The sequence below is a fragment of the Cetorhinus maximus genome, chromosome 16 (genome assembly GCF_964194155.1).
Source record: "Cetorhinus maximus chromosome 16, sCetMax3.hap1.1, whole genome shotgun sequence".
NCBI classification, from domain to species: domain Eukaryota; kingdom Metazoa; phylum Chordata; class Chondrichthyes; order Lamniformes; family Cetorhinidae; genus Cetorhinus; species Cetorhinus maximus.
The window spans coordinates 34,588,514-34,601,612 of record NC_135894.1 but is presented as its reverse complement, the minus strand read 5'-3'; the positions used below and the strand labels follow the sequence as shown (position 1 = coordinate 34,601,612).

The 13,099-nt window shown below is 43.2% G+C and overlaps 1 protein-coding gene across 3 annotated transcripts in view; it reads left to right on the top strand.

Annotated features, from left to right (window-relative positions):
- LOC144691500 (mannosyl-oligosaccharide 1,2-alpha-mannosidase IB-like) overlaps positions 1–13,099 on the top strand; it is a 157,704-nt gene that overhangs the window by 29,602 nt on the left and 115,003 nt on the right. For all 3 annotated transcript variants that reach the window (XM_078559642.1, XM_078559644.1, XM_078559643.1), the window contains exon 2: positions 9,985–10,240. In XM_078559642.1, coding sequence (XP_078415768.1) covers positions 9,985–10,240 — 256 coding nt within the window. The remainder of the gene's footprint in view (positions 1–9,984; positions 10,241–13,099) is intronic.

Genomic DNA, 13,099 nt, shown 5'->3' with positions numbered 1-13,099 from the left:
AGTAAGTTTCAAGGTACTGGTGGATAAGGATAACAAGAGTCCTCGGGTTAAGGTGCTTAATTGGGGGAAGGCTAATTATAACAATATTAGGCAGGAACTGAGAAATGTAGACTGGAGGCGGATGTTTGAGGGCAAATCAACAACTGACATGTGGGGGGCTTTCAAACGTCAGTTGATAAGAATTCAGGACTGGCATGTTCCTGCTAGGATGAAGGAGAAGTATGGCAAGTTTCAGGAACCTTGGATAATGAAGGATATTGTGAGATTAGTCAAAAAGAAAAGGGAACAATGCGTAAGGGCTAGAAGGCTGGGAACAGATGAAGCCCGTGGAGAATATAAAGAAAGTAGGAAGAAACTTAAGCAAGGAGTCAGGAGGGCTAAAAGGGGTCGTGAAAAGTCATTGGCAACCAGGATTAAGAAAAATCCCAAGGCCTTTTATACATATGTAAAAAGCAAGAGGGTAGCCAGGGAAAGGGTAGGCCCACTCAGGGACAGAGGTGGGAACCTGTGTGTGGAGCCAGAAGAAATGGGGGAGATACTAAATGAGTACTTCTCATCAGTATTCACCAAAGAGAAGGACTTAGCGGTCAATTTGTCTAAAGAAGAGTGTGTAGATAGCCTGGATCATGGTGAGATCAAATAAGAGGAGGTGTTAGGCATCTTGAAGAATATTAAGGTGGATAAGTCCCCAGGGCCAGATGGGATCTACCCCAAAGTACTGAGGGAGGCAAGGGAGGAGATTGCTGGGGCCTTGACAGAAATCTTTGTATCCTCACTGGCTACAGGTGAGGTCCCAGAGGACTGGAGAATGGCCAATGCTGTTCCATTGTTTAAGAAGGGTAGCAGGGATAATCCAGGAAATTACAGGCCGGTGAGCTTTACGTCAGTGGTAGGGAAATTATTGGAGAAGATTCTTCATGACAGGATTTACTACCATTTGAAAGCAAATGGGCGTATTAGTGAGAGGCAGCATGGTTTTGTGAAGGGGAGGTTGTGTCTCACTAACTTGATCGAGTTTTTCGAGTAAGTGACAAAGAGGATCGACGATGGAAGGGCAGTGGATGTTATCTACATGGATTTCAGGAAGGCCTTTGACAAGGTCCCTCATGGCAGACTGGCACAGAAGGTAAAGCCGCAAGGGATCAGAGGTGAGCTGGCAAGATGGATACAGAATTGGCTTGGTCATAGAAGACAGAGGGTAGCAGTGGAAGGGTGCTTTTCTGAATGGAGAGCTGTGACTAGTGGTGTTCTGCAGGGATCAGTGCTGGGACCTTTGTTGTTTGTAGTACACATAAATGATTTGGAGGAAAATGTAACTGGGCTAATTAGTAAGTTTGCAGATGACACTAAGGTTGGAGGAGTTGCAGATAATGAAGCGGATTGTCAAAGGATACAACAGGATATAGATCGGTTGGACACTTGGGCAGAGAAATGGCAGTTGGAGTTTAATCTGGAGAAATGCGAGGTAATGCATTTTGGAAGATCTAATACAGGTAGGAATTATACAGTAAATGGCAGAACCCTTAAGTGCATCGATGGGCAGAGGGATCTGGGTATACACGACCATAGGTCACTGAAAGTGGCAACGCAGGTGGATAAGGTAGTCAGGAAGGCATATGGCATGCTTGCCCTCATTGGCAGGGGTATTGAGTATAAAAGCTGGGAAGTCATGCTGCAGCTGTATAGAACCTTGGTTAGGCCACACTTGGAATATTGCGTGCAATTCTGGTCACCACATTACCAGAAGGAAGTGGAGGCGTTGGAGAGGGTGCAGAGGAGGTTTACCAGGATGCTGCCTGGTCTGGTGGTTATTAGCTATGAGGAGAGGTTGGAGAAACTCAGATTGTTCTCACAAGAGCGACGGAGATTGAGGGGCGATTTGATAGAAGTTTACAAAATTACGAGTGGCATGGACAGAGTAGATAGTCAGAAGCTTTTTCCCAGGGTGGAAGAGTCAATTACTAGGGGACATAGATTTAAGGTGAGAGGAGAAAACTTTAGAGGAGATGTACGGAGCAAGTTTCTTACGCAGAGGGTAGTGAATGCCTGGAATTCGCTGGTAGAGGAGGTGGTGGAAGCAGGTACGATAGTGGTGTTTAAGAGGCAGCTTGACAAATACATGAATAGGATGGGAATAGAGGGATACAGACCCCAGAAGTGCAAAATGTTTTAGTTTGATCGGCGCAGGCTCGGAATGCCGAAGGGCCTGTTCCTGTGCTGTACTTTTCTTTGTTCTTTGAAGTGTTGCCACTGTTATAGAAAACATGGCAGCCAATTTGAGCACAGCAAGATCGTGTGCACACTGATTACAGATAATGTGTGTTGTTTCAGGGATGAATATTGGTCAGGACACAGAGGAGAATTCTCCTGCTCTTTGAACTAGTGACATGAGATCTTTTATATCCACTTGAGAGGCTAGATGATTTAATGTCTCGAGCTCTGGAGTTCCCTCTCTAAAACAGTCTATCTCTGCTCCTTTAAGCTCCTCCTTAAAACTTACCTCTTTGACCAAGCTTTTACTCAACTGTCCTACTATCATCATCTTTGGCTCGGTGTCAGTTTTTGTCCTGTGTCCTTGTGTAGCACTTAGGGACGTTTTCTCATGTTAAAGATGCTGTATAAATGCAATTATTGCCTAATGACAACTGGCAATTGTCTTTGCCTTTGCAGAAAGATATGAAGAGTAACTGCTGTCAACTTTGGTGCGTGCAAGTGGGGCGTATGCCCAAAATGGAGTGCCCATCTTTCTGCTACCAAAGGGAAACAGAAACTGCACAAACAGAAAGCAAACCTGTGAGAATTTCTCAGTAATTTGGAGATTCTGGAGTGTGTTGGGTTTCTGTTTGTGCCACACACCTGTCAGATCAAAAATAAAACTATTGGACATGTTTAAGGGAAAAGGCACTTTAAAAGCATGGTGGGTAAAGCTAATCAAAAAAGGAGAGAGTTTGTTGGCAAGGCCCTGTGCTGAAAATTTCCTATAATCATTTAGATTGGTGAGCCACATTTACTGTATTCTCTACGTTTTAGCTACCTTTGAAAAGGTTTCAAAAAAGCATTTAATGGAGATTTGACGTTTGGGGATTTTTGTTATAAGCAAACAATAACTTATATTTACATCATGCTTTCAACATAAAGAAATGTCCAAAACGCACTTCATTGCATCATAAAACAAAACATGACATTGAGCCACATTAGGTATTAGGTCAGATTTTTGTCAGAGGCAGGTTTTAATAAGGAGTGTTTAAAGGAGGAAAACGAGGTAGAGAGGTGTATGGTGAATTCCAGAGCTTAGGACCTAAGCAGCTGAAGGCGCAGCCTCTGCTGGTGGAGGGATCAAAATTGGCGATGCCCAAGGGTCCAGGATTAGATGAGCGTTGATATCCCGGGGGTTGAGAGGGAGGGATGGATTTGTAAACAAGGTTGAGAAGTTCAAAATAGAAATGTAGCTTGACTGAGAGTCATTGCCAATCAGCACATATACAGGTGATCAGCGAACAGGACTTGGTGCGAGTTCAGACACGGGCAGCAAAGTTTTGGATAACCTCAGAGTTATGGAGGGTAGAATGTGGGACACCAGCCAGGATTGCAAGGCCTTTTTCTGTATTCCAAGTTAGAATAAGTTAGAAATCCTGTAACCGAGTGAATAACGTTATTCTACTGTTTAACCTGTATCTTCAATAAATGTTATTGATAGTTTATACTTAAGTGACGAGTTATGGTAGTCTGTATTCTCCTGTTTCGAACTGATGACACCACGCTGTCAGTCTCTGGCTCTTTCTTTGTTCTGGCTATGGCAGGCGTCGTCAATGGGTTGAATTTTACAGGGGGGTGTACTGCTTCCTTTGAAAGAAATGTCAGTCCCAAACAAATTGATGTTAAATAGGGCTGCCATGCAACCATAATGCACTCACAGCGGCCTTGAGGTGAGGGACTCCGCCCTAGAGTGAGGAAGTCCTACCCTTGAGAGTTACCAGCCAATCTGATTGACTGGGAGCTTTAACAGCCCCAACAGTGCCAGAACTCAGTAGTAGGTGCTGCTGGGACTGCAAGCAGGCTCCGGGATGAAGGCCACATGAATCCTGGAGAGAGGCAATTTGGGTTTTTGTACAGGGAGGATCTGGGGAGTCTAGGAAGGAGAGTGGGGGGCAAGTTTTGGTGGCTAAGTGGGAAGCGACAAACAGGGTGAGGGGGGGGGGGTGTGGTGGGAAATGCACAATCAGGGCACTCTCCATTGAAAGAGGTTCCTTCCTGCCTTTTAACCAATTGGGTTACAAAAACCGGGCTCCCCAATCCTGCCCGCCTGCCCAGCCCAACCATATAATGACATGTGCAGTGTAATATTTGGGTCAGTTGGCTTGTTAACAAGCTCAAATGCTGTTAATTATTTTTTTAAAAATGGCAGCACCTATCTACCATTTTCAGGTTGTGAGTGGGCGGGAAGGTGGTGGGCTTAGCCACCTGTCATATTTTACTTTCCCCCACCCATCCCAGCTGAAAACATGCCTTGTGGGGGTGTCCATAAAGTCCAGCCCAATGAGTTTTTTGGACTGAGCATAAATGAGGCAAAGCACAATGTTATGGTTTTAAATAGTAATGGAAAAGTCGAGATTGGAAACACTGAGATAGAAGCAGTGGATGAATTCAAGTACTTAGGCTTCATGGTAAACATAAGTTAAATTCAAGAATGAAATCCAGGTTTCATTAGTTCTGGCAAGAGGCATGACTAGTCTGGAAAAGCATCAGCATGAAGTTGAGAAAATGTCTAGTACAGTCACTAGTGTGGAATGTTACACTCTATGGAAGTGAGAGTTGGACTCTGAAGGAGGAAGATGAGAGGTGGATAAGAGCCTTTGTAATGTGGGTATGGTGGAGGATGTTCAGAGGCAGCTGAATGGACAGAAAGACAAATGAGTGGGTTAGATCAAAAGTAGAAGGTCAGGAATCAAAAGGTTTTCTAAGTATAGTTATAGAGAGAATAGCCAAGCACAGACACTGGTAACAAAGGCCCGACAGCCTTGTCCTGGTAATAATTGAAGGACAAATTGAGGGTAAAAATCCAAGGAAGAAGAAAAATTTGATGGGTGGATAACGGATAACATTGAGACATGGACTGAGGGAGGCTTGAAGAAAACCAGAGAAGAGGCAAAACTATGTCAATGGCCCCATTAAGGCTATGGTGACATTGAACAAACGAAGACCTGAGCTGAGCTGCTTTCTTTGTATCCTACGCCAATTCATCTGCTAAACTTTTGTAAGACTTGATTACACTAATGCTTGCTGAGTTGGCCTCTCATTCTCCATCTTCTTTAAATTTCAGCTCATCCAGAGATGCATTAGGTTTTAGGCAGGGTGAGGTGTGGAAAGAACAAAAGGGAAGGCAGGAGAGATTAACTGACCAAAGGAATGATGGTGCAAAGCAATGAAGTGATAATGGGACAAGTAAGTAAATAAAAGACGGGTTGGAAAGAGTGGGAAATGACATTAGCAGAATTATTAATACCAGTTGCTTTCTAAAAAAATGATGAGCAGTGGTTATCATCTGAAATTGTTGAACTTAATGTTGAGCCCTGAAGGCCGTAAGGATGAGGTGCCATTCCTTGAGTTTCCATTGAACTTGATTAGAACGCTTTATGTAGCAGGCTGAGGACAGAGAGGTCAGAATGAGAGTAGGTAGGAATATTAAAATTACAAGCAACCAGAAGCTTGGTCATACTTGTGGACTGAATGGAGGAGGTTCGCAAAGCAAGCGTCCAATTTGCATTTGGTTTCCCCAATGTAGAGAATACAGCATGGTGAGTAGTGAATACAGTATACTAAATTGAAAGAAGTACACAGAAGTTGCTATTTCACCTGGCAGCAGTGTTTGTGGCCCTGGATTGTGGGAAGCGGGGAGGTAAAAATGTAAGTGCTGCATCTCCTGGATTTGCACAGGAAGGTGCCATGGGAAGGGGTGAAGCTTATGTTACCATTGAGGTGGGGCATAAGGGCTCTCTTCGATGTATTTTGAGCTTGGCCTGATGCTAAGCTGCTCTTCCTTTGACCCCATTCACTTATTTGGCCAGGAGTCTTCCCCCAACCCTAGCAGGTCCTTTGTCCCATCTTCAGAATTCTCATTCCACCCAGAGTCCTTGCTCTGGCTTCTTATCCTTTCTAGGTCTTTTCATTGGGAACTTTCAAAGTGACATCAGCCACCTAAGTTTTTCTACTTTGCCCACTCACTCTAATCTATCTCTCCTGCTCTCTAAGGTCCAACTCTAACATTGCAATTAAACCTTCTGATGAAGCTAATACCATTGTTCAGTGAATTACCCTCTACTTTTTGAGGTTTAAAATCAACTTTCTGACATCTTCTATCCCCCAGATGAGGCCCTCGCCATCGAACATCAAACCATTGTTTCTCAGATTGTTGCTGATCTCTTCACCTCTGTAGATCTTCACTGCACAACCTCAGAGTCTTGCAACCCTACACAGCCCGCTTCTACTTCCTTTCCAAGATCCACAGGCAGGTGGACCCATGGTTTCAACTTATTCTTGCCTAAAGAGCTGATTTGTTTAAACCTTGTGTATTTTTTTCTTTGTCCAGTTTATTCTCAAGCCATCACTTTAATAGTTTCCAGTTTCAGGGCCGTAACTGTCGCCCATGGTTGACTAATCCACCTACATCTCCATCTCCTTCCAGAGCATTCTGAGCGCTGTTTTTTTACCCCTTGGACAGAGTCCCAGTCACTCTCCATCTACCACCACCTGCGTGGCTGAATGTGTTCTCACATTGAAACAACTTCTCCATTGTCTCCGCTCACTTCCTCCCTCCATATAAAAGGGTTTGCTATGGGAATCCATATGGGTCCTAGCTATGCCTGCCTTCTTGCGGGATATATGGAACATTCTTTGTTCCAGCCCTACTCAAGTCCCCCCTCGCATCTCTTTTTCCAGTTCATTGATGACTGCATTGGTGCTGTTTCCTGGTCTTGATTCGATCTGGAAAATTTCATCAACTTTGCTTCTAATTCCCCTGCTTCCCTCGCTTTCACAAGGTCTGTCTTCAATTCTTCCCTGCCTTTTGTCAAGTTATTTATCCTCATTTCTGAGGATAGACTGCCAACCAGTATCTACTATAAGTCTATCCCACAGCTACATTAATTGCACTCCCGCCCACTCCACTTCCTGTAAGAGTTCTAGTCCATTCTCGCAGTTTCTCTGCCTCTGTTGCGTCAGAACAGATGATGCCATTTTCCATACCTGTGTTTCTGAGAGGTCTTCCTTTTTCCTCAACCAAGAATTTACACCCCTCCCAGAACCATGATGAGGCTCCCATTGTCCTCATCATCCATTCCACCAGCCCCCGCATTAAAATCACATCCTTCGCTCTGATGCCACCACCAAGTATATCTTTCCCTCTCCTCCCAGCATTCCGAAGGCACTGATCTCTGGTCCACTCTTCGATTATCTATGGCACCTTCCCATTCAATTGCAAGAGATGCAAAGCATGCCATTTTACCCTCTTCCTTTCCCATTGTTTGGGGCTCTATATACTCCTATTGGGTGAAACAACAGTTTGCTTGTGCTTTTTTCATTTCAGTAAATTGTATTTGCTGCTGACTACGTGGTCTTCTTTACATTGTGGAGACCAAACGCAGATTACGTGACAGATTTTTGGAGCATCTCAGCTTTGGCCACATGCGTGACCCTGAGCTTCCGGCTTGTCACTTTAATTCCCTGCCCTATTCTCACTTTGACCTCTTTCTGTCTTTGACCATCTATACTGTTCTAATGAAGCTGATTGGAAGATCAAGGAACAACACCTCATCTTTTAGTTAGGCACTTTGCAGCCTTCTGAGCTCAACACTGAATTCACTAATTTCAAATCACAACCACTGCACCCATTTTTTCAGACAGCAGCTGTTGGTAATGAATCGCTGATTGTCAGGGGTAGGTGGGAATGTGGAGTTAGAGCTATGATCAGATCAGCCATGATCTTATTGAATGGCGAAGCAGGCTTGAGGGGTCAAATTACCTTCTCCTGCCCCTTGCTTATGTGTTTGTATTGACGTTTTCTAGTCTTCTGGACCCATCTTTTGTTTCTTGCCCCGTTACTGCCACCGTTGCCTTGTTATTTAATCTCTCCTGCCTTCCACATTATGACGGACCTCACCTTTTGTTTTTTCCTCCCCTCCCCCTTTCCATGTTTCTGCACTTGCTTAAGATGAGGCTGGAAGATTCGCCTAGCTTGCACTATAGGAATAATGTTTGGAGGTGGGTGGATGGGGGATACTGGGGTGGGGAAGAACCTCACTGTGAAAGACAATTCTGAGATTAAAGGTTACCAGGCTGAGGAAGGAAAAGAAAAAAGTAAACCCTCGGGAGCCAAGACTGGTTCCAGGAGAGCTGAATGTCTACTTAACGGACAGTGTAAAGCATAACTGTGAAGTGTGTTTTAGTTATGCTAAAAGGAAAAGGGGAGTGTTTTGTTTGGTGGTTTTAAATATAAATTGCCTGCAAAAAGTTTTTAAGTCAATAGTTCTTTTAACCTTTTGTTACAGTAAAAGTCTTAAAACTTGAAATCTTGTCATGTCATCCTTCCAGCTATTAACTGGAAGTTCAAATTTCTTTTTAAAAGTTGTCAGCCTCTACAGAAATTGTAACAACTTGAAATATTAACTCTATTCCTCTCCCCTCAGATGCTGCCAGACACGGAGTGTTTGTAGTATTTTCTGTTATCATCATCTTCTTTTATTCATCCATGGGATGTGGGCTTCGCTGGCTAGGCCAGCATTTATTGCCCGTCCCTCATTGCCCTTGAGAAGATGGAGGTGAGCCACCTTGAGCCGCAGCAGTCCATGTGCTATAGGTACACCCACAGTACAGTTAAGGAGGGAGTTCCAGGATTTTGACCCAGCAACAGTGACAGAATGGCGATATATTTCCTAGTCAGGGTGGTGAATGGCTTGGAGGGGAACTCCAAGGTGGTGATATTATCTAAGGAATGTGCTAATTAAGGGTAGAAAGCAGGACAAGCAAGGTACAAATAGCCCTAGTGGGGATGGGGTGGGGTGAAGGAATCAAAAAGGGCTAAAAGGTAGAGATAAAAGAGCCTTTTTTGATTCCTTCACCCCACCCCCACTAGGGCTATCTGTACCTTGCTTGTCCTGCTTTCTACCCTTGGATAATATCACCACCTCTTTGTCCTTTTGTCCGTGACATCTTTTGGTTATCTCCACCTATCACTGGCCCTCTATCCAGCTCCACTTGTCCCACCCCCCCTTAAACCAGCTTATATTTCACCTCTTTTCTATTTTTACTTAGTTCTGTTGAAGGGTCATTCGGACTCGAAACGTTAACTGTGCTCCTCTCCGCAGATGCTGCCAGACCTGCTGAGTTTGTCCAGGTATTTTTGTTTTTGTTCAAGCATCTTGAGCCTTGTTGGTGCTGCGCTCATTCAGACAAATGGAGAGTATTCCATCACACTCCTGACCTGTGTCTTGTAGATGGTGGATAGGTTTTGGGTAGTCAGGAAGTAGTTACTCGCTGCAGACTTCCTAGCCTTTGACCTGCTCTTGTAGCTATGGTATCTATATGGCTTGTCTCGTTCAGTTTCTGGTCAAGGGTAACCCCTTGTGTTCTTGTGTTTATTGCTATCTTTACATTCATTTGGAGAAAGTCTTGCTCATTAGAGTGGTCTTTTGTGTAAAATATGGTAAAATATCTGGTGGAAGACTAAAACCTAGAGGTGAAGCTGAGTTTTGGTCTCTTGTGAACACAGTGTCCTATCTTAATAATTACTACAACAATTATCTCTATTGTTTAAAAAATCTTAACTTTTTGAATATCACAATATATTTACTTCAGCTTATTATTTTTCTCTGCAGTAAATGACAGCAGGTTTAGACATATAACATTTAAGTTCTGAAATGGTGGTTTGTTACCACTGTACTGTTAAAAGATATATTACTGAGAACATGATGTCTTCACTGTGTTCCCTAGAGAAGAAGAGGAGCAGCTTCGTAAGATGATTAGGGCAGATCATGAGAGGGCCCTGGAAGAGGCTAAGGAAAAACTGAAAAAATCCAAAGACCAAATCCGTGCTGAGATTCAGACAGAGAAAAATCGAGTGGTACAAGATATGAAAAAAAGAGAAGGCAAACAACTACCACGTGTACCTATCCCAAAACTGGTAGGAATCAATAATGGGGACCCAGGTGACCCAGACACCAGAGAGAAACAAGAAAAGATTAAAGAGGTATGTGAGAAGCATGAATAATATACTGTTTAAATTGGAATGGTGGTAGCTTTTATCAGTTTCCTTCTAAACATGTTGCATCTCTTATGTTTACCTGAGGACAGTAGTGAGCTGGTTCTGCACATGCAGAGGTTCTGCACATGCAGAGGGTCTGCACAAGCAGTGTATTACGCACAGTACTAATTGTGTCAGCTGTGGAACACTCTCATCTGAGTTTGAGGGTCATGGGTGGGAGATAATCCAGTGCAGTACTGAGGGAGTGCTGGTTTCGTAGGTGCCTTCTTTCTGATGAGATGTTAAACCAAGGCCCCATCGATTGGATGTAAAACATTCCATGGCATTATTCAAAGAAGAGCAGAGAAGTTCTCCCTAGTGTCTTGGCCAATATTTATCCCTCAACCAACATCATTAAAATAGATTGCGCCAGAATTTATTATCGCTTGTGACCTTGCTTATTTAACTTCTTTGACTATTTGTACTGGAAGTTAGTGTAATTTAGAGATTCAATGGCATGGTGCCCTCTAGAGGGAAAAAATCTGTATGCTTCCTTGATTTTTTTTTGCTCCTGTTAGGTTTATGTTAGTAAAAATTGATTTGTAGATTGTAGACAAAGCTGCGCAGTTTGATAGTCATCATTATCTAAAGACTAGTGGGGGGTGGTTATGTAACAAGAGTGTATTTTTGCATCTGGATAACACTATGTTGCCTGATTGTACGCTTTACAGACACAGCAGCGGTTCTCTTAAGGGAATGTTCCTTGGTGTTGCTCATGAGAGAAATATCTAATGCAGCCTGAAAATTAAATGAATATTTTTTTAATTGATTATGCAACTTTCTGTAATTTAAATATCATCTACAGTGTAAAAACTCAACTCAGTCATTGCTTCTAATTTCTAGTAATTTTAGAAAATAATGTGAAAAGATATTTACAGTATTTAGAAAATATACAAATTAATTTAAATTTAGTTGTTTTAATATTTTACATTTCTGAGAAAATACCCTTGCCAAATTATTAACAACGTGCAGCAAACAGACTATTTGCTTTACAAAGTTTCATGTTCATATTTTAGTCAGACTTATAGATATTGTGATAATAAAACAGTAAATATTGCTACCAATTTTGGGTGTAGTAAATGTCACACATAAAAGGACTGGCAAAATGACTGTTTGGCTACTTTCCATTCTCTCCCATCCTCTTAAGAACAAAATCTTAGTAAAAGGCTTTGAAGTGAAGGGAAACGGACACTGAATTTACCCATGGCATCTAGCAATGGTGTTCTGTTGCTGCCAGAATGGATGCTGAGTGTTCTGCTTGATTGGCACCACATTCACAAACATTCACTCCCTCCACCACCGACGCACAGTAGCAGCAGTGTGTACCATCTGGAAGACGTATTGCAGGATTTCGCCGAGACTCCTTCGACAGCATCTCCCAAACCATCTAGAAGGACAAGGGCAGCAGATAGATGGGAACACCACCACCTGGAAGTTCCCCTCCAAGTCACTCACCATCCTGACTTGGAAATATATCGCCGTTCCTTCACTATCTCTGGGTCAAAATCTTGGAACTCCCTCCCTAACAGCACTGCGGGTGTATCTACACCACATGGACTGCAGCGGTTCAAGAAGGCAGCTCACCACCACCTTCTCAAGGGCAACTAGGGATGGGCAATAAATGCTGGCCCAGCCAGCGAAGCCCACATCCCATGGATGAATAAAAAAAGAAAAAACTTGTATTAGTTTTTAAACAAAGACATCTTGCCACTGCTTGTTTTTGGCAACTGCTGTCCTAGTCAGGTGTGACAGTTGAGTTGTTTGGATGACTGATTATAATTGAGCTAAAGCTGGAATTGAAATCTGAATCTCTGTGGCATTGGAGTGCCCTGAAGCTAAACCTATTAATGCCTGCTATTGTAGTGTTTAACACAACATTGTTCAGTTACAGATATTTTTAAAATAAAAATAAATCAAAGATAGGTTAGGAATTTATGCTCACTCTACATGAGAGCATAAATGGGAGCAAGCAGGTCTCAAAATATATGGGGGCGGAGGGAGAATTTGCCCATAAACCTCCAAACGGCTTGTAAAAATTCAATCACCGGATGACCTATGAAAGAAAAGTCGCCTCCGTAAGGAGGCGAGACAGAATCTGTGAAGAGCCGCTCTTCCAATCTCAGATTCCGTCTCTCCCAATCTTGCTAATCCTCCAGAGACCAGAATCTGTGATTGGAGGAGCAGCGATGATTGGGGGAGATTAGTAACCCAGAAATCCAGGTAATGATCTGGGGACATGGGTTCAAATACCACTATGACAGCTGGTAGAATTTGAATTCACTTCATAAATCTGGAATATAAAGCTAGTCCCAGTAATGGTGATCATAAAACTACCATCGATCGTTCTAAAAAAAAACGCATCTGGTTCTCTTATGTCCCTTGACGAAGGAAATCTGCTTTCCTTACCTGGTCTGGCCTACATGTGACTCCAGATCCACAGCAATGTGGTTGACTTTTAACTGCCCTCTGAAATGGCCTAGCAAGCCGTTCAGTTCAAGGACATTTAGGGAGAGGTAACAAATGCTGGCCATGCCAGCAACAGCCACATCCCATGAAAGAATAAATTTAAAGAAAGCAAAAGCAAGGACGGGAGACCTGGGGCCCGAATGGGGCAGGGCTAATTCTGCACTGATTAGTGGTGCTCGTAGTAAGAGAGGAGGCTTTATCTCCTTTTGGACCTGGACTGTAACCCTTGTCCTCACTCTGAGCCCCAATCTATTCCCTCTTCCCCTGAATGAGATTTTCTGAGCTCCACAGCGATCCCCCACATCTATCTAAACTCGCCTCTCAGTTCCACCGTCCGAG